The sequence below is a fragment of the Trachypithecus francoisi genome, unplaced genomic scaffold (genome assembly GCF_009764315.1).
Source record: "Trachypithecus francoisi isolate TF-2019V2 unplaced genomic scaffold, Tfra_2.0 Lachesis_group16, whole genome shotgun sequence".
NCBI lineage: Eukaryota > Metazoa > Chordata > Mammalia > Primates > Cercopithecidae > Trachypithecus > Trachypithecus francoisi.
The window spans coordinates 93,171,799-93,197,556 of NW_022681461.1; the positions used below are offsets into that span (position 1 = coordinate 93,171,799).

The window sequence follows — 25,758 nt, forward strand, 5'->3', positions numbered from 1 at the left end:
TGGGCCAGATGCCCTTATCAGATGGATGTTCTGAACCCACCCTGATCCCTGGCAATGGAGGGAGTCCATCTGGTGACCTTCTCTGGATTTCAGTTCCCTGCCTCGGAGATGGAACAATAACCTTGCTTTGAGGTCACTTGTTTTGAGGCCTCCCTGATCATTCATTGTCAAGGCAAGACTGAGCCTACCTGACCCTCAGCATGCCCACAGCAACCCAAACCCTGAAGTTCACAACACACTATTACAGATCAACACACACACACAAGTATAGCTGAAACACAGTTAGTGGCGCTCATTATCCCCCACCCTGACCTGATGGTGGTAGGACTTCCCCAGGGTTGGCCTTCTACAATCTAAACTGCTGTCTGTGATTCTGCAGGGATAAATAGAGGCTTTCCAAAACTCACCTCCTTTCCCCAGGTTCTACCCTCAGCTGGGCATGGGGTGAGGGGAGGGGCACAGGGCAACTGGAACATTGCTGGGACTGGCAAGATGGTTCTTGGGTCTTGGGTCCTAAGCCAGATTCTTAAACTGGGTAATAGAGGTTCCTGACCTGGAGCCTGTCATAGTGTCTGTCAGTGTTACTGATGGCAGCTATCAGACTCCAGGGGTGCCAGTATTACTGTGGACTAGTATCATTCTGTGAGACTGTTACTGAGTCCATCAACATCGCTCTGTCACTGTGTTGATGTCACCGTCAGTGTTACTCTATGTGATGGAGTCTCATTGCATCTTTGATTCTGAGGCTACTGTCACTGTGACTGTGTCATTGTCAACCGGTGTCATTGCCCTGTTTGTTGGTGTCAATGTATGTGACTGTCACTCACTGCATTATTGTCATTGTGGTGACTGTCAACATCCCTGTGTGTCATTGTCAACGGTACAACTGTGTCATTTTCAATGGGCGTTATTATCATTGTGTAATGGTGTCTTTATGCCACAGCGGGACAATGGCAGTAAGTTGGGACCCTAGAATTTGACTCTTAATGTGTTACCTGTGTGGGTGTAATGATGACACTGGGGTTCTGTGCTGGGATAGGTGCAGGGGCCCTTGTGCTGACAAGGGATTCAGGGGCTTCTGGGCGCTGGGCTCCTTTCTTGCTTATGGGGTACCCCCTCTGTTCACTCCTCATTCTGGGGCTGACCTCTTCGAGGAGCTGATAGGAAGCCTGGGCCAGTTTGCATAGCCCTTATCTGGGGCTCTATGGGATTCATCCTGCAGATCTATCCCAGAGCCATAGGGTGTGGACTTGGAAAATTCCCAGGAAAGATGCTCTTTACCCTGGGATAGGTGGCCTGGAATGAGCCAAGGCAGGATGGAGGTGTGTCCTGGATGCCTCTGGCCTCAACCTCCAACCTGGGCAGTGGGCCCAGTTGGGAGTCTGAGGAAAGGGGGAAGTGACACTGGCCTGGGGCTTTCTGGATCTGCAGGGCAGGGGCAGGGATGGGGTTTCACCCTTGTCCCCTAGGGGCTGGGGTCCTGGATCCCTAGCAAGAATCCTTCCAGCCTCCAGGAGAGCCCTGCTCTTGCCTCACATAGCATTGACCACCATCCCATCTTCCTTTGTGCTAGAGGAGCTGGGCAGGCCACGGAGATGCTCTAGGGTGGGCAGAGACTCCGCCAGGGGTCTCCTCCCTTCTCTCTGGATCTGTCCCTCTGCCCTTGAGTCTCTGCCCATCTCCTATGTGCCCCATCTTTCCCCCTGCGTCTCTTCTATTTCTTCCTATCTCAGCCTCTCCTTGTCCCTCTGGGTCTCCACTCAGAGCTCCTTCTCTCTCCCTGCCTCTTGTTTCCCTTTCCTGAGTCTCTCCCTTTTCTGGGTGCCCCCAACTCTGCAGTGTCTGTCTTGGCACCCCACCCCCACTCTGCAGCACTCACGCTCAGCAGCGCCCGTCTCCCGTGGCTGCAGCCCTGTTGGCCCAGGGCCCGGCCCTTACAGTAACTCATCGGGCTGATGGAGGCGACTTTGATGAAGAAGCCACCCCTCCCCCTGCGGGGGCCTGAGTGTGTGTGTGTGAGAGTGTGTGTGCGCGTGCACGCATGCACGTGGGAGTGTGTGCTTGTGTGGACCAGGAGGGAGCTGGGAGTAGAGGCCATCCATTCCTCCTCTCCCTGAACACTCCCATCCTTGGATCTAACCTCAGCCGCTCCGCCTGCTCTTCTGCCTGCCCATGCCCTGATTCCTGCTCCCATGTGGTGGGCAGTGGGCCTGGGACCGAGGCGGAGGATCTTCCTGGCTGTGAGGAAAAAGACATGGACAGATGGCAGAGGCAGTGGGGGAAGGTCTGAGGGCGACTGGCCAGGGCTGAGGTCAGGGAACCAGGTAGGCCTCTGGCTGCTGGTCTCTTTTTCTCTCTCTTACACCACCTCTGAATTCAGGCAGTCCTGGGTTCTTTTCCTGGCTCCACTGCTTGCTGACTGTAACTTTGGCCATTGTCTTAACCTCCTAGGCCTGAGGAGTAGCTGAAGAGTGGGGAGGGGCTGAGGGTCAGAAGGAGCCAGGCCAGGTGGTAGCTAAGGCTCCAGGAGTCACTGATGTGCAAAGAGTAGCTGGGGCCACTTGGGACACAGAAAGATTTCCTGTGCCAGGGAGGGGCAGTCAGGGCACCTGTGACTGTGACAGGGAGGAAAGGAAAAGCAGGCAAACAAGGAGGGGACTTTCCTGGAGAAGGTCAAGGGTAGCAAAAGGCAGGCAGGAGCCCTCTCCCACAGGAAGCCCCAGGAAGTCCGTTGCTCTCCAACCTCTCTGCAGCTGCTTCAGGCTGATACCCACATTTGTCTCTGCTATGCTATGTCTGCACCGTCTGGAGCTGAGTCTCTGGCACTTTCTTGGGGTGTATCTGGCACTGCGTCTCTGTCAGTTTCTCTGGCTGTGTGTCTGGCTGTTTCTCTGGCCGTCTTTCTAACAGTGTCTCTGGCAGTGTGTCTGACTGTGTGTCTGACAGTGTCTCTGGCAGTGTTTGGAGTGGTGTGGATACTTCCTGACTGAGCATCTGGCTGTGGCTCTGGCTCTTTTCTTGAGCTGTTTTTCTGGGTGTATGCCTGTTTGTGTCTATCAGTTTCTCTGGTATTTCTCTGCTTGTGTGTCAGACGGTTTCTCTGGCACTGTTTCTGACACTGTCTTAGCTCTCTGGCTTTGTCGCCGACAGCTTTGCTGCCTGTGCTTCTTGCCCGTCCTTCGGCACTGTGTTTGCCTGGGTCTAGCTGAGTCCTTTCCAGTGTTTCTGGCGGGCCCTTTGATTGGGTCGTTGTTCTCTGACCACCTCTTTGGCTGGTTATCTGGTTTCATCTACCTGTCTCTTTGGCTTTGTCTGATGGTCCTTCTAACAGTCTCTGGTGTATCTTCCACTATGTGTGGAGCTGTTTCTTTGGGGTCCTGTCTGGTGGTTTGGGGCAGTGTCCCTGGCAGCATCTTTGCTGTGTGGCTGGCTGGAATCAGAGGGTGGCCCTGGTTGAGTGTCTGGTAGCATCCCTCAGTGTTTCTCTGGATCTTTGCTTCTGTGTGGTTGATAGTTCTCTCTCCTCAGACTGAAGGTCGGGGGGGTTGTTACATTTGCAGCCTATTTCTGCAGGAAATAATTATTTCCCTGCCATCAAGTGTAGATGTGTGCTGGGGGAGGGGAAGAGAATAGTTGGACTCATCTCAGGAAGTAGGACATCAGGTTGGGGGGCACTAGATCCATCTGGCTTCTGGGGCCATGTCCTGAGTGCATCCTGTGTACTTGCATGGGTGCATGTGGACACTGATGCACACCTACTGGGCTGGGGTTCCCAGGCTCCTAGGGGCACATGGCTGGGGTCAAGGGTGGGCCAGGGTTCCTGACAAGGACTTACATATTAAAATCCTTCATTTTCTCTTAAGCATTGGTGTACAATTACGGAAAAGTCACATCTGACCTGGGTCATGTCCCACTACCCTGACTCGACTGCTCTGAGCTTCCCAGGGCCCAGTGGCAAGGCTCGCCGCAGGGGTGTTGGGGACAGATGACGGATCTGAGCGGCTCCAGAGCATCCAGGTTTCAGGCTGTCTCCCCAGGAGCACAACAGGGGGCTTCCATTCAAAGCAATCTGGAGAAGTACAGACCTCCAATTAAATTAAAACATTACCCTTTCAGTTTACGATGTTTATAGCTAATTAGCTAACCTCACCAGTAAAGTTATTTTTATTTTTATTTTTTTTTAGAAAAATGGCCCTGGCATTACCAATATTCTATAACTCATTTGTGGTTGACAACGTTGTGTAGCCAGCAGTCTTATCGAACAGCAAACCACCGTAGGTTGCCTTCTACCATCTTAGCAAACCTTTGCCTACAGATGCCAATAATGTTGCTTTCTATTGCCTGAAAGAAGATCTTGAGCCCCATTAAGAAGGGCATTTTGGGGTCAAGATGCCCTGGCCCTAGGGCTGGGATTTCCCAGTCTTGCCTAAGAACAGGAGGGGCTCCCCAGGACAGTCCTGCCTGGGCTGATGCTGTCCCCTCCCCCACCCTGGTTTCTCCCAACAGATGGCTGCTCCTGTCCCGTGGGCCTGCTGCACTGTGCTTGCTGCTGCCGCTGCAGTTGTCTACACCCAGAGACACAGTCCACAGGGTGAGTGCTCATGGGAGCCGCCTGCTGACCCCCGTCTCAGAGCTGGACATGAACCCTCACTGGCATAGCTGCATTCTGACACCACCCAAGAGTCACACACTGGCATTGTCACACATGACCACCCAGAGGGACATGGAGTCATGTGACACTGAAATGCACAGTCCTCCACAGTCACACCTGGGTGGTCGAATGCTGACAGTGTCTCTGGCTTGAGGTGATCTGTCTTCTTACTATGGTGGCATAGGGTACAGGCAGGTGGGATGGGAGTTGGTGGGGGAGGCTGGGGCAGGACCTGTGTATTGTATCTGGGTGAAAGGGGATCTCTCGGAGATTTGTAGGGATGCAGTTGGAGGCACTGATTGGAGACAGTGGGCAAGACTGCAGGTCACCTTCTACCCTCAGCTTCATCCCAGAGGGAGGATAGGGACAGAGAAGGTGGACTGATTGAGAACAAGATGAGGGGACAGGGTAACATGCAGGAGAGAGGTAGTGCACTAAGGAAGGGACAGGTTAGTCAGCTGGGATGGCCACACGGGGGAGAGCTCAGGGCTCAGCCATTGGCAGCCTCCCTGCCCTCCCTTTACCTATTTCTCCAGTGAGGGGCAAGGCCTGCCCACAGCCCACAGGACAAGGAACCGTGTCCCTGCAGGGAGAAACAGGGGCCCTCTTAACTTGGCCTCCTGCCCCTCTACTGCACTTGAGGCAGCACCTCAAACAGCAACATCAGCTGAGGGTCTGAACTCAAAACTCACCTCGAACGAGGCTCCCTAAGCTCCCTGCCTGCATGATTCCCACCTCATACTCTGTGTCAGTCGGGTTGGGTGAAAGCAGAGAGGGTGAAGGCCTCTCCAGGAACCAGGCATGGAGCAGACCCTGGTGGCTGGGCTCTGCCACCCTCAAGGATGTGAGTAGTGAGTCGAGGCTTCTATGGCCTCTTCTTTATGAGATCAACAGTGAGACCCAGAGAGATCCTGGCCACCCCCAGGGGCATTGACTGGGCGTCCCTAGGGCCTGCCAGTGGTCTCTACCTTGTGCCCCCATGGTCCTGGACGTAAGGCCACCTGTCTGAGAGTGTGAGATTGTGTTCTTGTGAGGGTGAGAGCATGTCCTTGTTTGAGTGCATTTCTCTGTGTGGCTGCATTCTTGTGGGCTGTTCCCCACGTGTGACACTGTCTGTCTCTGTCACATTGCCTGTCTGCGTGCCCTTTGTGGGCTGTATCCTTGCGTTTGAGACTGTACTCCACATGTAATTATATCTCTCTATTTCTCTTCGTGTGTTTTTATTAAACTGTCTCCCTGTGTCCCCGGGGGGAACTGCTGTGCCTCCAGGTGATGGTGCCCTTCTTGTATGTGTACGTGTGATCTCGTATCAGGTGTCACCATCCCTGAAGTGAGACAGTGTCCCTGTGTGACTGTGAACTTGTGGCTGTGGCCTTGTGGATGACTGTCCTGCATGTCCTTCTTCTTTAGGGGTGACTGCCCTTGTTCCTGTGTATGTGGCAAAGTGAAGTTGCTTTAGGATGCCTGGGGGGACTGTTTCTGGCATGTGGTCCCCCTGTGAGCCTGTGTGTGCAGGTGTGAGGGAGCCGTCAGCTCTGTCCCTCTGTGTTCTCCATGTCCATGACCTCATCCTGTCTCTGTCTCTCATCCTGGCTTCTAACAACCTTTTCACAGCTGATTCCTTTGGAGCATTTGTCACCGCGTCAGGGCCAAGAACCCCATCCTCCCCCTGCTGCTTGATTTAATTTCTGAAATGGACAGCACATCAGTAGGGGCACCCATCGGGCGGGAGCAGAGCTGTCCAGAGACAAAAGATTAAATCACTGCCATCTTTGGAGCAGTTGCATGGCTGTGTGTATTGCCATTGTTGTGTTATTGTAGCAGTTGTGACACTGTGTGCTTGTTATGTCCTGTTGCCCCTCCACCTCTCCATTGTGGCCTGTCGTTGTCTTCTGCCATTGTGTTGTCGTTTTTTCATCCTGCCCTGCCCTTACATCATCGGTTTGTCATTACTGTCAGGTTGTGTTTCTACTTTTTTTGTGGAGCAGACGAGGTGTGGTCGGGAGGTGTTATCCCATAGCCATTGTATAATGTGATGTTGGGTCACTGTGTCCTTGTGTGGTGACTGTACCTGCTCCCCAGGATTAAGGGCCACACTGGGTCCATGTTAGCATTGAACTGCCTGGTCAGTGTTGATGTGTTGCTGCTGGGACCATGATGGCCACATCCCCTCCCCAAAGGTCAGTTTTCAGCCTCCTCCTCAGGCAGCTGGATGCAAAGTCTCTGCTAGGGGGTGCAGAGAGAGGGGCTTGGCATGTTTCCTGGAAGCTCCAGGTTTTTGGAAGGGAGGCTGGAGGGGGGCTCAGTGACTGGAGCTGGTGGACTGTTGGGGGGGCTCGGTGGCCGGAGTCTTGGACACTGGGCCTCTGGTCAGGGGGAGGCCCCTGTTTAGTGTCTGGTCCAGCCTCACAGCTGTGGCCTCCAAGGCCCCTAGCCACCGCCCTTCCGCCCGTTCATCCTCTGTTCGGCTGGTCCCAGGCTCCACAGACGAGTGGTCAGGGCTGACTGGGTTTTCTGCTTCCTTCTCCTCTGACAGGGACAGAGAGGCTCAGAGAGGGGCAGGATAGAGACAGGCAGCGAGGGAGAGAGACCCAGAGTCACAGAGAGACCCTGGCACAGCGAGGACAACAGAGGCAGCAAACCAGGACAGACATTCCAGCGCAGAGAAAAGCAGTGCCAAGGAGGAGGCTGCAATGGGGGGAGGGAGTGGCCAGTGGGTCCAAGGGGGATCCCTACACCCCTGCAGTCTTGGTGGTGTTAACAAGTCTAATTAAGAGGCCACTGGCCCAACTTAATTGGCTCGTTAACAGGAATTGCCTCTGAAAATTCCCCAGCTCAGCAGGGTGACTCTGTGGAGGGGAGATGTAAGCGAGTGTTAACGAGGGATCCTGCAGCCCCCACCAAACTGCTGCCCCCTCCCCCTTCCCTTCTCCTCTCCCACCTTCACTCCACAGATCTGGCCAAGACCTGGGAAGTGTCTGTCCCTCAGGCTCAGTGGGTAGAATGAGAAGGGGGTGTCTTGAGATTCCCATCTCCCAGTCTCTGTGTGCCTGCGTCTTAAATCTGCCTCTCTGCCCTGCTCGCTTCCCTCACTTCGCGCTGCCTGTCGACAGGTGCTCGCCTCCACCCTTCCATTTCCAGTCTCCTGGGCTCTGTCCATCATGCCTGGGTTGCTGAAGCCAGGGCTGGGGTTTGATTTTGGCTCTGACAGGCTGCTCCTGGGGGCAGGAGATGAATGGTCAGAGTACTCGCTTCATCCCAGCAGCACTGCACCCCCCAAGACCCCAACCTGCCCTACGTAGTTCCTGCCTTGTGAACTTGACATCTGCTAGGAGTTCCCTAGGGTTCCCTGCTGCCCATTCTCCCTTCTCCTGCTGCCACCTGAGCCCTGGATGGCTGAGGGGCAGGTTGTTGTGGGATGGCAGGCTGGGCAGACGGAGGAAAAGGAGAGAGACAGGAAGAGAGATGGGGGAGGTGGGGATAGAGACAGGACAGAAAGAGACAAGGATGGGGTGGGGAAGAGAAATAGATAGGGAGACAGAAAAAGGAGTCCAGGAGTGGGCCCCTCAGTGCCAGCTTGCCTGGGTAATGGATGTCAGTGACTGGGCTGAGCCTGTGGGTGGCAAGAGATCAGGGTCATGGGGGTCAGGAAACTTTAAAAAACCCAGGGACTGGAAAGGAACTGGGTTTTCTGTGAGAACTGACCCCTCTCAGCATTATGCAAAGTCTGTCACATGCAAACACACACACACAGAAGATTGCCCAGTCACACACCTAGCCCCTGTACATGCACATGCATACATTTGGAGACACTCATATACCCACACACTTGCACACTTGAACACTCTTCATCTCCCCAAGACACTCACACAGTCAGACACTGAGCCTCTCATCCTCACTCATGCATCCTCACAGGCTCTTGTCTGAACACATTCACCTGGGAGTGCTGGGCAGGGCTGTGACCTGTGACTTTTGCCCTCTGCCCTCGCCCCCCACAGAGGCACCCCATGTGCAGTACGAGCGCCTAGGCTCCGACGTGACACTGCCATGTGGGACAGCAAACTGGGATGCAGCAGTGACGTGGCGGGTAAATGGGACAGACCTGGCCCCTGACCTGCTCAACGGCTCTCAGCTGGTGCTCCGTGGCCTGGAACTGGGCCACAGTGGCCTGTACGCCTGCTTCCACCGTGACTCCTGGCACCTGCGCCACCAAGTCCTGCTGCATGTGGGCTGTAAGTGTTGCCCCCACCCCTCATCCAGCCTCCCTCCTTCCTTGAGACCCAGACTCCTAGCCCAGATCAAGTCCCCTTCCTGTTAGGGGGACACGGAGAGGGGAGAGCTGCAGCCTGATCCTTGCCCTCTGATTCTGTCCTGGCCCACTCTTCTGGCCTCTTAGCCCAGTCTTGCCCACTGAGTCCAGACCCCTAGACATTTTGCCCATGATCCCACCCCCGTGGAGATCTTAGGTATCCTAAAACCCTATTCCCTCTGACAGCGTGGGCAGAGAGCTGGCAAGGCATGGCTTACCTGGGACATGAGTGGGGAGAGACCCTCAGGTCACGGATCTGAGCTGGAGGAGCCTCACTGTGTCTGCTCCCACAAGGGCTGGTCAGAGGGCTTCAGGGAGGGAATTGGGATATGTAGTTACACAGGTATAGGCAAGGTGCTCCAGGAGGCCCCAGGGAAGGAGGAAGGCATCCTGGAGTGGGAAGCGAATGGAGACTTGGGAAGCAAATGGTGATTTAGAAGACACATTGAAACATCATTTCTGGCAGAGAGCTGGGTGTGACTGTAGGCCTCAGCAGCTGGGATGTCACATAAAGGCCACTTGGGCTGGTGTCTATGTGAAGAGAGAGCTGAAGGAAGGGACAAGGAGGCAGATCATGATCCTGGAAGCTGGGCAGTGACAATTTCTGGGTCATGTTCCTAAAAGATCACTCTGAGTGGAGGGAGGCAGGTTGGGTGGAGAAAAACCAAGATAGGAAGGAGGCTGTTACTGGATGCAGGAGAGAGGATGAGGACCTGGGGAAGCTGAGAAGGGGCAGTTGGACCTCCAGGAATTGGTGATGGATTGGAGGTGAGAAGGACAGGAGAATAGAGGGTGGGAGGAGTCAAGACAGCTGGAGAGATTCATGACTGCCAACAGGAAGAAAACAGAAGGAAAAGATAATGTGTGCTATTTGAACAGTGTCTTAGTTTGGGTTTCCCTAGAATCAGATCCCAAGATGAGAATTCTTATGCAAGTAGTTTATTTGGCAGGTGAGGAAAATACCATAAAGGAATGGGAAAGTGACACATAAAAAGGACGTTAAGTTAGTCAATAAAGAGTGAGTTATCCAGACATTGCCTCTTGGCGACTGACATTAACCACTGAAGGTGCAGATGCAGAACATGCACCTGAGTTGCCCTGCTTGAGGGTAAGGGAGCTGGGATGTGTATATACTAGCTCCTGCCCATCAGTGGTTGAGAGATTCACCTGGGGTGGGAGGGAGGCGCTTTGATTCCCCAGCACTTTTGACCTGATGTCCCAGCAGGCAAAGCAAAAGAAGGCTCTTAGGCGAATAACTGCAGAATTTGGGAGTGAGAAGTATTAATAGTATGGGCAAGAGATCTGCGGCTCCCTAGACATCTGCTGCAGACCTGTTCGGTGGGATCCTTGGAGGACAACCGGGAGTTGAGATGGCTGGTAACCAGTGGGTCTGAGCATCTGGGATTTGGGGAGAGGCCTCTGCTGGAGATGGATATTTGTGGGGGGTTGTCAGCATTAAGGCCATGGGAGGGGGTGAGATGGCCAAGGGAGAGATCGTGGAGTGAAGAGAGAAGAGGACCCAGAACTGAGCCCTAAAGACCATCAGCATGTAAAGAGGTCGATGGAGGGAAATGAGCCACAGAAAGAAATAAGAAGGAGCCAGCAAGAAGGTAGAGGGAAGACCAGGTGAGTGTGATTTGGAAGAGGGATCTGGAGAAGTCAGAATGACAAGGCCATCACCATTGCTGAAGGTGAGGTGGGCAGGCATCCAGATCCCAGCTGCAGGTACCCACCAACAGAGTGAATACTCTGAACATAGTTCCATTTCTTCATTTCTTTTCTCCTGAGCCAATGAATCAAGCTCCTCTGGCCTCATTTTATTTGGGTATGGTTCACCCCACTGCCCAGAAATCATCTCCTAATTCCCTAGAAGCTACCTAAGAGATGTTTAAGGGATCTGGGAGCAGACACTTGCCTCGTTGTCAGAAGACTAGCGTAGACCACCATGCAAAATGTTAGGCTGAAGGGTTGTTCAGGGTCTTCCACAAAAACACTGACCCACCTGTGGGGCTTAAAGAGGTGTGAAAATGTATTTTGGTGGGAATATACCTTTCCCCATGGGAAGGCCTTTTTTTTGGTTATTCTTTAATGTGTCTAAACTGAAGAGATGGCAGTCAAAACCCAACATTTTAGTTGCAAGCCACGGGTGGAGTGACCCCTGTTGGCCAGCTTGAGAAATGCAGGACCAGCCTAATAATTCTCCTTGGCCCACTATGGGGTCCATCAGAAGTGGAGCACTCGGTCTAGCCCTAGGCCCTTACAGAGGGAAAAGGGCCATTTACTGAGTGCTGTGGAAAAAGGATGAACCCAGCTTGGCACTGGTCACCCACATCCCTGTCTTCTCAGTTTGGGTCCCAGAAGTCCTCAGGATGGACAAGGCTGGCTGTGATGGCTGGGCCTTGGTGGCCCTGGACCCCTGCTGCTGCTGATGTGATCTTCTTTGAGAGGTCGTCGGAGGGGAATTGGGTCTTGAAGTAATGTCCATAGTCTATACCCACAGGACATGCCCACAGCTGCCCTGTTGTAACCAGGGCCCAGACCTTTTATAAGAGTGCTCGCTGCCCTCCAGGCCCTGCTGCCAGAGGAAGGCTGGCCATGAGTTGGCTGTAGCATTAGTTTCAAGTACTTATCTCTCATTGCATTATTTCCTTCTAAAGACCTGGTCAGAGGAACAGGGGATATTAATCATTATCGTCTCAGTCACTTCATATTAGTAACAAGAGACTGGCTTTGGCAACACTCAATATCAAATTATCCTTCCTGCCAGCTATCAGAGAACAGGACAGAGTGACCCCTGATTTATGGGTCATTCAAACCAAAAATTATTTAATATTTATCCTAAACATGTGCAATTTTTATGTCTCTATTTACAAGGGAACTTGGTCTTAACAGTATTCTGTTGGAAGTCTCCTTAACCAGGCTAATCCCTGAACTGCTTTCTCCTGATCTGCCTTCTTGCTCTCAAGTGGATCATCACGAGCAGAGCCCTAAGGACTCCTCTCCTTCCTAGGATGACGGAACGACCCCCCACATTAGGAAGCAGGATCACAGTGTTCCTTTAAGTAGCATCTTTTTATTTACAAGACACTGCTGATTCTGTATCATTCTGATCTTAAACTAAAACAAACCACAGATTAAAATGATTTTTAAATGGACAGTTCCTTGTCCAGTTTTTTAAAACTTTTATTTGATTGGTTAGGATGGAAGCTCTGGATCCCCTGGTTCAGCACTCCTTTCCCTGTAGCCCTGTTTGGCTGGAAAGGAAAGAGTGGGGAGAAGGCTATGGTCAAAGAAAATGTCTGGGGAGAAATCACAAGTGGGAGGTCGGCGGGGCATTTGGGAGTCCAGAAGTTGGAATGCGTCAAGGGATGCCACGAGATAAGGTTGAACCAGGCCTGAGCTTCGAATGCCAGGCAGGAGGCGGCATGCGGGTGGGGCGTGGGTAGGGCTGGAGTGGAAGGGTCACCCTGCCCCACCCTGCCTGATCGGGCCTGGCCTAGGGTGTGGGCAGCTTGCCCCTCCTCCTCTCTGGGCCGGCGGGCAGGCCTCATGCGTGCCGGGGGCTCCAGCCCAGGCGGGCTGGCGAGATGAGAGGAAAAACATGCGGTTTGGTGGGCTGGACATGGAAAAACAAGTCAATTAGGAGGAAAACAAACAAACCCTGGGCCAGCGGGGGCACACGCACGCATGCACACGCGCACACGGCCCCACATGGGACCTAGGGACACCCTGCCACAGGCTGACACAGTCACTTGGGTGTCTCAAGAGACCCCAAGGGGCAACCCAGATGCCCTGTTTTCTCCCCAGAGCCTGATACTGTGACCTGTGTGCATAGGACCTGTGTGCATTTTCTCCCCAGAGCCTGATACTGTGACCTGTGTGCATAGGAGCGTTTGCTCACACACTCTAACATGCACTCACACGGTGTTCAGTTCATACGTGTGAACATGCTGGGAATTCCGGGCACCTTCCACACGCACAGTTTGCAAAATACATTCAGCCTCACTTTGCTCCATCACCATATGCACTGCCTCATGTATGAGCTCTAGCTGTCTCTATGTTCAGACACAATGGCACATTTGCAGGCACTCTTACAGAGTACCTTGGCCACACAGCCTTGCACATAGGGACGGTCTCAAAATTGAACAGCCTCACCCTGAGTCATGTGCAAACACAGTCATCCAGTCCCACACAGCCTCCCATCATACAGTTACACAACTGCCCAGAGTCTCACAGTTACACACACGGAGCCTCTCACAGTTACACACAGCCTTGCAATCACAGCTTCTTAAAAACAGCTTTTTCTCCAACTCACAACACATAACAGGCATCCTGATCCCACACTGTCCTACAATCTCACAGCACCCCCACCTCCACCCACCCGGCCCCTCAGCTGGGCTCCAGCTGCAGCAAGTCACTCCTTTTCTTCCTTTTGTTTTTCTTTCCTCCTTTTCCCTCTGAGAAACCTGGTCCCTGTCAGGAAACCCAAGCCCTTCCCTGCTCAGGGCCCAGGGCCAGGCAGGAGTAGCCAGATGACAAAGCCCCCAGTCGGCCCCCCAACCCCCACCCCACCATGACCTCCCCAGTCAGGGAGAGGAACTGGCCTGAGGGGGAGGTTGGAAGGGGAGGCTGGTCTGAGGGGGGAGGACAGTTGGGGAGTGGAGGAGCCTGGTCAGTGGGGAGGCTGGCCAGGGGTGGGGGCCTGTGAGTCCAGTGCTGTGGCCCGCTCTGCCCTCCGAGGAGTCCTGGGCAGCAGGGAGCTGACTCTGCAGGCTCCGATCCCCACCCCACCCCCAGCGCCCTTCCCCTTCCTGGGGGTAAGGAGGGCGGTGGCAGGAGCGGGGAGTGGAGGCTTCTCGGCCGACCTCGGAATGTCCTTTCCTCCTGGGGTGGCTGCCAACTCTGGCCTGGCCAACAGGCCCCCAGAAGGCACTTCCTGTGTCCTTGGCCGCCCCCCGCCCCACCCCCAGGCAGAGTTCTGCACCCCTGGGCAGACAGGGAAGAGACACTAAAGGCACACAGGATGAACATGGAACGACACGAGATGGACACAGGGCCCGGAAGGCTTCCCAAGGGAGGCGGACAGTGGAGGGCAGAACGCAGGTTGGCCCTGTGGGGTCTCAACTGGGCCCTGCTTTCCCCGACAGGCCTGGGGAATGGAGCTGCCTCCGCCCACAGCATTGCCCCCTCCACCTGGAGTTCTCCTGATGCCTCTCTGTCCCCTCACCTCTTCTGCTGCAAAGCCAGATCTGGATCCTGGGGGTTCTGCCCCAGGCCCCTCCCAGCATCACGCATACTGGACACGCACACTCAATCACACAGAGTCGCTCACAGTCACGTGCACACTGTGGATGGAAGCCCACTGTTCCCCTGTGTCACCATGGCCACTCTACAAGCATAGACATGCACTCCCCTTCACTGTCCCTGGCTTATTGAGCTGCCCCCCTCCCATTTCCTGTCCACCTGTCAGGCCGGGGGCGGAGGAGGGGGGAGGCACAGGAGGGAGGTGTCAGTGTCCCTGGAGCCACAGACGGACATTCCTTGCTTGGGTCAGATCACATAAGCTGCCTCCTTCCAGGAACCTGAGCCGCCTGTCCTCACGCCTTACCCAATGCCTGAGGGTGGGACAGCTGGGCTAAGTGCTCACGGCAGCAAAAAAGAGTGCGGGCTAGACTGCAGAAAGGACTTCCCCAGTGTGTGTATATAGGGTTACCCCTGTCCTGGGGTTTAGTCCCAGCTCTGGCTTACTGTCTGACCTTGAGAGGTCCCTATCCCTCTCTGGGCCTTCCTATTTCAGAGTCGAGGGCAGCTGCTTACCATGTAAAGGGCTTCTTAAAGGGTCTGCGATGAAGATGCTGGGGGCTGGCACTGGGATGAGATACACACAAAGGGAACAGCAGCTTCCTTTCAACAGGCACTTGTACACACACACAATCACACAGACACGCAGATTCACACACATCCACATAGCTGCTCCTATGGATCCCTGGTCACTCATTCATGTCACATAGAGACATGTATGTAGCATGTATACCCCTGCATGCAGACATCTACAAACACAGATATGCATACAAACAGCTGCCCAGTGCCGTTCCTGTGTAGCCACCAGGCCTGTCTTTGTGTCTCCATCTCTACTGAGGGAAGTCTGGGGTGTCTCTTCTCCAGGAAGTGCACCCAATACTCCAGCAGTCGGAGGACCCATTCAAGACTCCCCTCGTCTCCGCAGCACAGTCTTCCTCTGGGAGTGGACACAAAGTGGCAGGAGATGTGGGGCTGGGGCCAATTCCCCCAGACATCACCTCCATCCTGTGATTGATGAGTTGAGGCCAGCAGCCCCCTGCTCCCCACGGTTCCTGCCTCCATTGAGCAGGTGGAGGGGGGGGTTCCCTGTACGCACAGCCCTTGTTTTTCTTTAATTAAACATCTGGCTCTCTGTGGCCTGGGAAGCCTCAGACCCTCGCTGACAGCCTCCCCCCCCCACAACTTTGGCATCGATGATGGGTTGAGGGGGGAGAGCTGGGGCTCTGGGGCCCACCTGTCCCCATACAGTGCAGGGGACTGGGAGCTCCAAGAATGCCCTGACCATACTGTCCTCACCCCCAGTGCCGCCGCGGGAGCCTGTGCTCAGCTGCCGCTCCAACACTTACCCCAAGGGCTTCTACTGCAGCTGGCATCTGCCCACCCCCACCTACATTCCCAACACCTTCAATGTGACTGTGCTGTGAGTAGCTGTGCCTGTGACCCGGGTCCAGCCCTGACCTCTGACCTCTACCCCCTTCCCACCACCATGCCCTCCGTCCATATCCCAGCCCTGCCTTGGGCTTGACCTTCCCTCAACCTCTACCCCATCTGACCCTTGATGTTGGTAACAGTACCTGGGCCTCACCTCTCCCCAGGCATGGCTCCAAAATTATGGTCTGTGAGAAGGACCCAGCCCTCAAGAACCGCTGCCACATTCGCTACATGCACCTGTTCTCCACCATCAAGTACAAGGTCTCTATAAGTGTCAGCAATGCCCTGGGCCACAATGCCACAGCTATCACCTTTGATGAGTTCACCATTGGTAAGTGTGGTGGTTGGGGGAACCTGCTGCCTACTCCAGTGGGAATGTAAGTGGATGTGTGCCAGAGGCACATGAACATTGGTGGGGATGTCCACATGCATGCACATGTATACATGGCATGTGCATGCCTTTGCACAGGTATGTACAGTGCACATATATGTGCACATATATGCATGACATATATACCTGTGAACGTGTAAGTGAATGTCCTTTACCTGAAGGGCCGAGAGACCTATACAGCAGCTCTTCCGATCATTTTTCTGGCTCCCAGAACATGCAGCATGGGGAAGTGGGGGCAGGCTGGGCCAGACCCTTGTGCAGCTGCAGCCTCCACCACCACTCCCCCAACTCTAATGGCTTCCTTACGGCCTGTGATGAATGAGGTGTCAGAACAAGAGACAGGACTGGGACAGATACCGTCCTCCCCCTGACGCCCCCATCCCAGCCAGACCTTCTACCTGCCCCTGCCCTATTCCAGGCAGGCTTTCTGCCTGCTATTCCTCCACCCCAGCCAGATCTTCTGCCTGCCCCTGTCTTCTCCCCAGACCCCATGACTGGATCCCTAGCCAGAGTATTTCTACATAAGCTGGGCCCTTAGGCACTCCCATCAGATCCCCAGCCTACCTCCAGATCTGCAACACCTGTGGACTCTTTTACTCTTGACCCAGGTCTTAGTTTGGAACTGGAAAAGTTGAAGTGAAAAACCAGGCTTGGGGGAGTGTGTGATGCTGGGGTAGGAGGGGGTAATCCAGGTGACAGTGGGGGTGACAGTGGTAACTATGGAGGCATCATATTGGCTTAGTTACTGGGATGCAGGTCAGTATGAGGATAGGGTTGGGATGATGGGATGATGAGATGAAATTTGGGATGTTGATATGAAGAGTTGGTGACAGTGACTGTAGTGACAGCCATTGGTGATGATGGGGATGTCAGACTTGGAAGTAATGAGATAGTTTTCTATGGTAGCTACCAGAATTGACAACAGAGAAGAGGCATGGTGACTATGATATTGATGACAATGGTTGGCAATATGAGAGGGTCAACATGGTGGCTGGAGCTGACAAAGTGGGTTGTTGCCAGAGATGAGTGTAGTCATGAAGCTATGTCTCCTGAACAGTGAAGCCTGATCCTCCAGAAAATGTGGTAGCCCGGCCAGTGCCCAGCAACCCTCGCCGGCTGGAGGTGACGTGGCAGACCCCCTCGACCTGGCCTGACCCTGAGTCTTTTCCTCTCAAGTTCTTTCTGCGCTACCGACCCCTCATCCTGGACCAGTGGCAGCATGTGAGTGCCCTGCCCTGTCAAGATCCTGGGTGCCTGAGTTAGAATCATGTGGAGTGAGTGGCACCCGTATCCCATGTGGCAGCAGCTCCAGTGTGAGACCTGATGAGTCAGGCTCTCTGTGGGGAAAAGGGACCAGGTGGGCCTGGGAGAATGGATGGAGCTGAGGCAGGTGTCCTTAGGGGTTCCCAGTGACCCCTGTTAGTGCAGTGGGAACACATATGTCTTTTGTGGCTCCCCAGGATAGTGGAGAGAAATGCAGGAAGGGAGACAGTGGGCAGGACAGGCAAGGCTCCCTTTCCTTACCTCAGCCTGACCAGACATCTCCCTCTTTCAGCCCTGAAAGACATCTCCCCCTTTACACTCTGGCCCAGGCTCTGGGCCTGTGCTGGCCCCAAGGGGTCAGGATCAGGCAGTGGGGTCAAGCCTGGTCCAGGGTGAGTTTAGGCCCTGGCTGGCATCAGAACTCCAAAGTCAGACCCAGCTTAGGGGTCAGCTTGAGGCTATGAGTTGGAAGGTAGCCTGGCTGGGAACCAAGCAGTAGACAAGAATCAGTATGGGGTCGGACTATGGTCTGGATCAAGCTACAATAGAGAGCTCTGGGGAACAGCCAGAGGTTTGGGGCAGACTTGGAGTTCTCTTGCTTTAAGCACCCTGGGCCCATAGGGTTTTGGGCACTCTGTGTGGCCCATGAGGCCTGTAGGCTAGGACTGGGGTTGGGAGGGTACTCCATGGGACAGCCCAGGCTGGTCCTGGGGGTCAACTTGTACCCCTACCTCATCTACCAGGCTCCAACTCCAGCTCCTCATGCCCCTATCCCGTCTGGCCTTTAAAGCGTGTAATTCGATTCCTGGGTGCCTGTCCCCCACAAAGCCTACTCATGCACTCACATGTTCCCTGACAGAGTCCGGAGTCCCTCCCGCCTGGCCAGCTGCCCGCGCCTAATGCATTGCTAATAACCAGGGTCTAGTTTCACAAGCCCCCCCTCCCCTGCTAAGGAGCTACAGGCAGCAGCCCCGCACGTCGCGGCGCACACGCCTTGCAGTGGACCTGGCACACTGCCCACCACACACACGGGAACATGCACACACGCGCGGCTCCCAGCAGGAATCATACGCCATACGTGTATGCAACTAACATGCCAAGACCATGCACAAAACTGACCCCCACACTGAGGTGGGAAGAGCAAAGTGTGCAGGCTCTGTGGCGAGAACACACGTGGCCTGTAGCTCATCCTAGCCCCATTCCGTGTCTCACTGGCACTGGGGCTGGCTAGATTTATGGTTCTTTTCATCTAAAGTTTTGCTGTGAACAGAGTCTATTCTCCCCAATCCTTGACCTTGGGGAGAGGCAGGTGTATGACTGGGAGGGGCGAGAAGGGCAGAACAGAGAAAAACATCACCTGGATTTTCAGGAGGAAAATCCAGACCAGGAATTGCAAAAGAATGAGCCCTGGACAGGGGCTGTCTCAGCATGGACAAGAGAGAGGCAAGTACAGGGACCCAGCATGGGTTCTCTACAGCTCCTGCCCTGGCCCTAAGTGGACAGGGAGGCCTGGAAGGCGTGTTGGGCGTCTGCTCCAGCAGACCAAGGAGGACTCCCAGGGGAGGCCAATGTCAGTGACTAGGGAGTTCCTGTCAGTTGAGAAGCCTTTCTCTTGAGAGGGAGGATGAAGGGATCACTGATAACCTCGCAAGAAGGATCCTGATCTAGGATATGTGGCCCCCAGGAGAGCCCACAATGAGGCGGCAATTTGATCTGTTCCCCATGGCTCCCTCCCTGTGGGAGACTGACATGGAGGTCTGCGGTCTAATCCCGGCAGGAGGGAGACAGAGCTGAAGGAGCTGAGCAGAAAGGGACTGGGGTGCCAAAGGTGGAACTGGGACCCTGGCTCCAGGAGAAGAGGGTCTTTGGGACCCTCCGATCTTCCAGGGCTGAGATTAGGATTTACTGAGCCCAGGGTCTGGGCCCAAAAGGTGTCTCACCATGACCCTGACCTTTACCACCGTTATCAGGGCCACAGGCTGAGCACATGCCCCGACACACATACACACATGTGTGCATGCACTCACAGCCTGTCAGGTCAGATAGCCCAGACCCCAGTTTTCTAGGGGAAGATTGGAACAGGGACCAAAAAAGCCCTGAAGCCAGACGTGGCCCAGAGCGGCCCCCTCCTCCGCCCCCGCCGGCTGCCCCTGTTTACAAGGCGGCTTAATGAGGCAGCGGGTGCCGCTGAGATGAACCAGAGCCCAGCCTGGGCCTGGAAGGGGCGCCGGACAGGCAGCCCGGCCTGGAGGGTTGGGGGAGACCAGCAGGATGAGGCCAGTGGGGCAGGAGTGGGGTTGCGATGCCTCCAGGAGGAAATGGAGCAGCTGTTCTGTGCCCCGAAGCCCCAGGGGCTGTCCCCCACCCCTTTCTGCCCCAGCAGGGTGATAACCACACTGAGGCCTTCCTGAGGGGAGGCTCAGCTGGGGCCGGGCTGGTAGGTGCCTTGGGCATCTGGGAACCCAGGCTCTGGCCAGAAGCCATGGTAATGACAGCGCCGGCTGAAGTGCATTTGGTGCTGTCGTCATGCGTTGGTCCTTATTGTAACCCTAAGAGATGGATACTCTCATGAACGCCGTTTTGCAGATGAGGATGGCAAGGTGTGAGGATATTAAGTAACTTGGTCACCTCACTACTAAGGGATGGGGCCAAATTTGAAACTCAGGCAGCCTAGCTCCAGTCAGTGTGTGGAACCTCCCCTCTCAGTGGCTTCCTGGTGGGAGAAGAGGGCGGCACTACCATCTCCTTTCACCCCCTGCCCTTGCCACCTGCAGGCTGGGACTGTGGTCGGGATTCAGCCAGGCTGGGGACTGTGAGAGAGCAGGGGCAACAGCAGAGTCGTAGGCACAGGGCAAAGACCTCCTTATTATCCTCTGGGGTGTTTCTGGTCTCCTTGAAGATGTCATTACTCTCCTTCAGGGACAACTGCTCTCCCGTGGGGTCTCCTCCCTAAGATGTCCCCAATCTCTGGCAAGAATATTCTCCATGTCCTCCTTCTCCTCCAGGGAAGTCCTCACTGTCCCCAGAGCACTTCACTCGCCTCTCCCCAGAGGCATGCTCACTTCCTCTGGAGGGACCTCATCCTCCTGGCCCCCAGGTGTGTCCTTACCCCCACCCCATGGTCTGGCTGCAGGTGGAGCTGTCTGATGGCACAGCACACACCATCACAGATGCCTACGCCGGGAAGGAGTACATTATCCAGGTAGCAGCCAAGGACAATGAAATTGGGACATGGAGTGACTGGAGCGTGGCTGCCCATGCTACGCCCTGGACTGAGGAACCGCGACACCTCACTACGGAGGCCCAGGCCGCGGGTGAGCTTGCTCCTGCCCTACCTCCTGGCTCTGCTGTCCTGGAGGCCTGTGGTAGAACCTGTGGCCTGGTTCTACCCTGCTGCCTCCACCCTCTGCTCCCCGGGTAGCCACACTCTGTGGCAGCCACACGTCTGCCTGTCTGTCCAACCCCTGCCATTCCTGGTCCATGCTATCTGGACATCGTTGGTAGGGGTCATTGGGTGGAGGGGTTATCTGTGAGCCTTGGGAAGCAGGATCTGCCTGATGGGGGAGGCGTACCAGTCTGATGCAGGAAGCAGAACGGTGTGTCTCATGAGCCCCCAGATCTGGATGGGACATCAGCCCTGGCCTTGCCCTGAGTTTCCCCCATGTTCCCCAGAGACCACGACCAGCACCACCAGCTCCCTAGCACCCCCACCTACCACGAAGATCTGTGACCCGGGGGAGCTGGGCAGCGGCGGGGGACCCTCGGCACCCTTCTTGGTCAGCATCCCCATCACTCTGGCCCTGGCTGCCGCTGCTGCCACTGCCAGCAGTCTCATGATCTGGTAGGTTGAGTGAGGCTGGGTGGCAGAGGGAGCCTGAGGGAACCCCCACTCCAGTCCCCTCCCTGACAGGCCCATGCCTGTCTCTGCAGAGCCCGGCACCCCATGAGGACATGCAGAGCACCTGCAGAGGAGCAGGAGGCCGGAGCTGAGCCTGCAGACCCCGGTTTCTATTTTGCACACGGGCAGGAGGACCTTTTGCATTCTCTTCAGACACAATTTGTGGAGACCCTCGGCGGGCCCGGGCCTGCCGCCCCCCAGCCCTGCCGCACCAAGCTGGCCCTCCTTCCTCCCTCGGGGGAGGTGGGCCATGCAGCTAACCCACCCACCAAAGACCCCCTCACCCTGGCCCCTTGGGCTGGACCCTCCAATGCCAGCGACTCCCAGGAGCCCTTGGGGGACGTGAGGGGAGCCTCTCACATCCGATTTCTCCTCCTGCCCCAGCCTCCTGTCTATCCCAGGGTCTTTGTTGCCACCGTCAGATTATAAGCTCCTGATGCTGGGGGGGCCCAGCCATCCCCCTCCCCCCAGCGCCCACACTTTTCAGTCCCCTCCCCTCTGCCCTGTTTTGTACACCCCTCCCCTGACCCTGCTCCTATCCCACAGTATTTAATGCTCTGTCAGTCCCTTCTAGTCTGACTCAATGGTAACTTGCTGTATTTGAATTTTTTATAGATGTATATACAGGGTGGGGGGGTGGGGGGTTCTCATTAAACGTCACCATTTCATGAGTCCTTGAAACAGATACGCTTTGGGAGGGTACCCCTCTTCCAAGGACCCTGCCCCTTCCAGGGCTGGTGGAGGAAAGAAATTGTGGTTGGGGAAGGTGGGGAGAGGCGTTCAGCTTTCAGGCCAGTGTATCTGGTAACAGTGTTGTCTACTTCTTGGCGGGTAGGGCTTCCCTGGAGCACAGGGTTGCAGCCAGGGAAAAATTGTGGGAAATGAGTGATCCCGTGGGGTATCCAGTCAGTCCTGGAGGCTGCCCAAGTCTTGGCTGGGGCAGAAGCCTTTCAAGGGTCACCTCTAGAACTGCCTTCCATGAGTGCCCAGGCCCAAGCCCAGTGCACAGGGCTAGAGATGGCAGAAGGGGAGGGGCAGGCTTCATCCTTGGGGCCAGGGGGTGTGCATGATCCCTGCCATCCGAGAGACAGTCCAGGAGTGCCAGAAGGTCAGGCCTAGGGCTCAGCCAGGCCACAAGGGCTCAGAGCACAGAGTGTCCTGGGCCTGGGCAGGCAGGGCGGCTGCCTGAAGGAGGAGGTTGCTTGGAGTATGACCAGGGACAGGACCTGGGCTTCAGAACTGGAATGACAGAGTACAAGACTTACTCCCAGGGCTGGGTTATAGTCAGGACTGTGGAGCTGGAGAGGGTGGGGCTTTGCCTTTATAGGATGGTCAGTCTTTGGTCCAACCTCAGATCCTGCCCACACCCTTTCAGTCCCCAAACTGGGGCTCCGGGGTCCCTCTGACTTCTCCTCAGAGGAGGACACTTGGCTGTCCCAGGCCTGCTTAGGTCCAGACCCCACTTATAGAAGCCGCCTTACTGAGCGTAAGCAGGCATTCTCAGCTGAGAATGTCCAGGGCTGGGGCCAAGTAGGCAGGCCCTGTGACCTGGGGGCAGGGGTGAAAGGAGAGGCCGGAGCTCTGACCTGGGGAGCCAGGTTTTGGCCTTGCTCTGGGTGCCTGGAGTAAGAAGAGGGGGGTGGAGTCAAAGTCAGGTCCACACCCACACCCACCTGTGCACAGATGTGTGCACAGAGCCACCAACCACCCTGATGCCATCACACACTTTCTTCCAGTTCAAACCCTTCCCCTCAGACTAGGCTCCGGCAATGGATACCCCTTCCTGGGATCACCAGGCCCCCCTGGGAACGTGCCCTGGGAAGGGGATTGACAGTGCCTCAAGCACCGATGAGTCCGGCCTGGACAAGACACAGTCCCAGAGGTGAGGCCTGGTGAGGGGCTCCAGAGTAAAGTGGCCGTCTCTTCTCCAGGTTAGAAGAGAGAGGGGTGTTCTAGGTGGGAGACCCATAAAAGCAAAGGCCTGGCATCAAGGTGAAGCCTGTGGCTTTTCAAGCTGAACATGCCCAGCTATGGAAATGCAAGGCTCTTCATTCACAGGAAGAGGCTCCCAGGATGGACATCCTGAGAGGTGGCTGTGGACCTGCTCTGTACCCTGAATCCCAAGTTCTGCCTGGGGGTCTGGTCCCTGTGAGGTGTGGCTCAGCCTAAACCTAGGCTCCAGCATGAGTAGAGGTAACAGGGGGTCACCAACAGTCTCCCCCAGAACATTCCTGGGATGTGTCAGAACTTCCACCCTTCATCTTTGGGGTGGGTGGGATGAAGTGAGGAGTCTCTGGCCTGAGCTGCCTTTCTGCCTTGAGAGCCCTGGTCAGCCCTGACCTACCCATCGCCCACCCAGAGCTTGGGCATCAGCAATCTGGCCTCCATTAGCAACATGGGAAAGTAATTATGTGGGGCCTCGGGATGAGGGGGCAGAAGGAGGGGAGGGGGCCTGCCAGAGCCTCAGAGGCCAATGGAGGGGAGGACTGGGGCCTCTATCTCTCTTCCCCCAGCTCTAAGAGAGAGACCCTGCTCTGCCTCAAGCCCAGGGTGGCTGGAGGGGCAGCATCATTGCCTCTGACTAGACAACTGCCCTGAGCCTGCGGGTGGTCACCCTCCTTGTGGGTCCTGGGCCCTTGGCCTCACAGAGGCTGTTCGCCTTGGAGGGTCTCAGTTGCTGACTGTCACCTCTCTCTAGTACTGTCTCTCCACATCTAGTTCCCACAGTGGTTCTGGGGAGCCAGGCATAGTTGCAGACATCAGTTCTTGGAGCTAAAACAGAATCTGGAGAATTAAAACAACCCTGAGGCATGGGGGGAAGGGGAGGCTGGGATCCCAGACCCCAGGTACATTGCACAGGGTACCAGCCTTCCAGCCCCCTACTTCTCTTTGTGCCCCATGATACACTGTGGCTGGGCCCTGCTCTGTGTCCTAGCCTATCAGTCCCTGCCCACTTGATCTCTCTTCCAGTGTGGCTCTACTCCATTCTTACAAGTCTAGACCTGCCTCTCTGCACCCCCGCCCCTCTCTTCTTGCTGAACCCATTTTCATTTCTATGTTTGTCTCTTCTTTTTTTTTTTTTTTTTGAGACAGAGTCTCACTGTCACCAAGGCTGGAGTGCAACGGTGCGATCTAGGCTCACTGCAACCTCCACTTCCTGGGTTCAAGTGATTCTCCTGCCTCAACCTCCCGGGTAGCTGGGATTACAGGTACCCACCACCATGCCTGGCTAATTTTTGTATTTTTAGTGGAGACGGGGTTTTGCCATGTTGGCCAGACTGGTGTCAAACTCCTGACCTCAGGTGATCCGCCCACCTTGGCCTCCCAAAGTGCTGGGATTACAGGCATGAGCCACTGCACCCAACCTATATTTGTCGCCTTCTGTCCCATTCCTATCTCTGAATCTGTCTTTGTCCTGTTTCCTATCTGCATTTCTTTCTGTATGTTTCTGTTCCATCCCTGTCTCTCTGTATGTCTCCATCTTGTGACTCTTCTCCTGTCTCTTCTTCCCTCGTCTCTATATCCATCCCTCTCCATGCTTGTCTTCGCATCTCTTCTTCCTTGTCTGTCTTCCCTTTTTCTGCCTTCTCCCTCTCCCTCTGTCTCATGTGTCTCCATCCCCATCTCTGTGTCTCTCTGTATGTATCTCTATCCATGTCTCCACCTCTGTCTCCCTCTTCCCTGACTCTGTCAGTCCTTCTCTTTTTTGCCTCCCTCTGTGTTCCCACCCCTATCCAGACCCTAGCCTGTGGCCGCCGCTCCTCTCCGGCCTGCACCAGGGACTGTCCTGGCTTCTGCTGCCCCCTCTCGGCCGCCCGCCTACCCTTCATTCCTGCTCCTAGGCTGGCAGCTCTCAGCACAGACATCCCATGTCTGGTGTGCGTTCCCAGCAGCCAGCCAGGAGAGAGGGCGACATCAGGCAGGAATCCTTCCTGGGCAGCCTCTGGCCCTGAGAACTCCCTGGAGCCTGTGAGCTCACTGCCTGTGTAGGAGGGAACTCCGAGAAAATTCATTCTCACATGGAGAGAACAGAATCCCCGGCTCCAGTCCCAGTCCTGCATCCTGCACCTGCCTGTCTTCAGGTCCTGAGGCCCACAGCCCAGAGCGGCCGGACCCTGGGAAGGCGATGCCTGCCTGGAGATGGAGGGCTAAGGCCCTCGGGGCAGGAGTGATTGGGATGTAATCTCTCCACCTTGCCTCTTCTCAGAGGAGGGGGAGAGGAAGGAGGTCTGAGGAAGGGCGTCGGATGGAGCCAGGTTGGGGAGAGACTGGAAGGGACCTGACAGTGCCATTCTGATGGGGAAGCCAATCTGAGGGTGAGTGGGTCTGAGAGGGTGCATGCAACAGGGTGAGCCTGAGCCAGGGCTCGTCTGGGAACGCATCAGAAGAGCTTTCGTTTGAAAGGCCCAGCCTGAGGGGTAAGCTGACCCAGGGGTGTCTGAAAGGGCCTGGTCTGATGGGTCCAGTCTGAAGGGAGACTGAGCTGAAGGCACACGGATCCGAAGACTAGAACC

General features: G+C 55.4%; 1 protein-coding gene across 6 annotated transcripts in view; it reads left to right on the forward strand.

Annotated features, from left to right (window-relative positions):
• Nucleotides 1-21,916, forward strand: part of CNTFR (ciliary neurotrophic factor receptor) — a 38,831-nt gene extending 16,915 nt beyond the window's left edge. For 3 of the 6 annotated variants that reach the window (XM_033238247.1, XM_033238246.1, XM_033238250.1), the window contains 7 exons: nucleotides 4,507-4,591; nucleotides 8,650-8,883; nucleotides 15,564-15,681; nucleotides 15,857-16,023; nucleotides 17,141-17,304; nucleotides 20,480-20,660; nucleotides 21,019-21,191. In XM_033238247.1, the coding sequence (XP_033094138.1) occupies nucleotides 4,507-4,591; nucleotides 8,650-8,883; nucleotides 15,564-15,681; nucleotides 15,857-16,023; nucleotides 17,141-17,304; nucleotides 20,480-20,660; nucleotides 21,019-21,191 (1,122 nt within the window). Of the gene's footprint in view, nucleotides 1-2,147; nucleotides 2,325-4,506; nucleotides 4,592-8,649; nucleotides 8,884-15,563; nucleotides 15,682-15,856; nucleotides 16,024-17,140; nucleotides 17,305-20,479; nucleotides 20,661-21,018; nucleotides 21,192-21,276 lie in introns of those variants that run through there. The other 3 variants (XM_033238248.1, XM_033238251.1, XM_033238249.1) reach the window with 2 other exon arrangements.
• The last annotated feature ends 3,842 nt before the right edge of the window (nucleotides 21,917-25,758 follow it).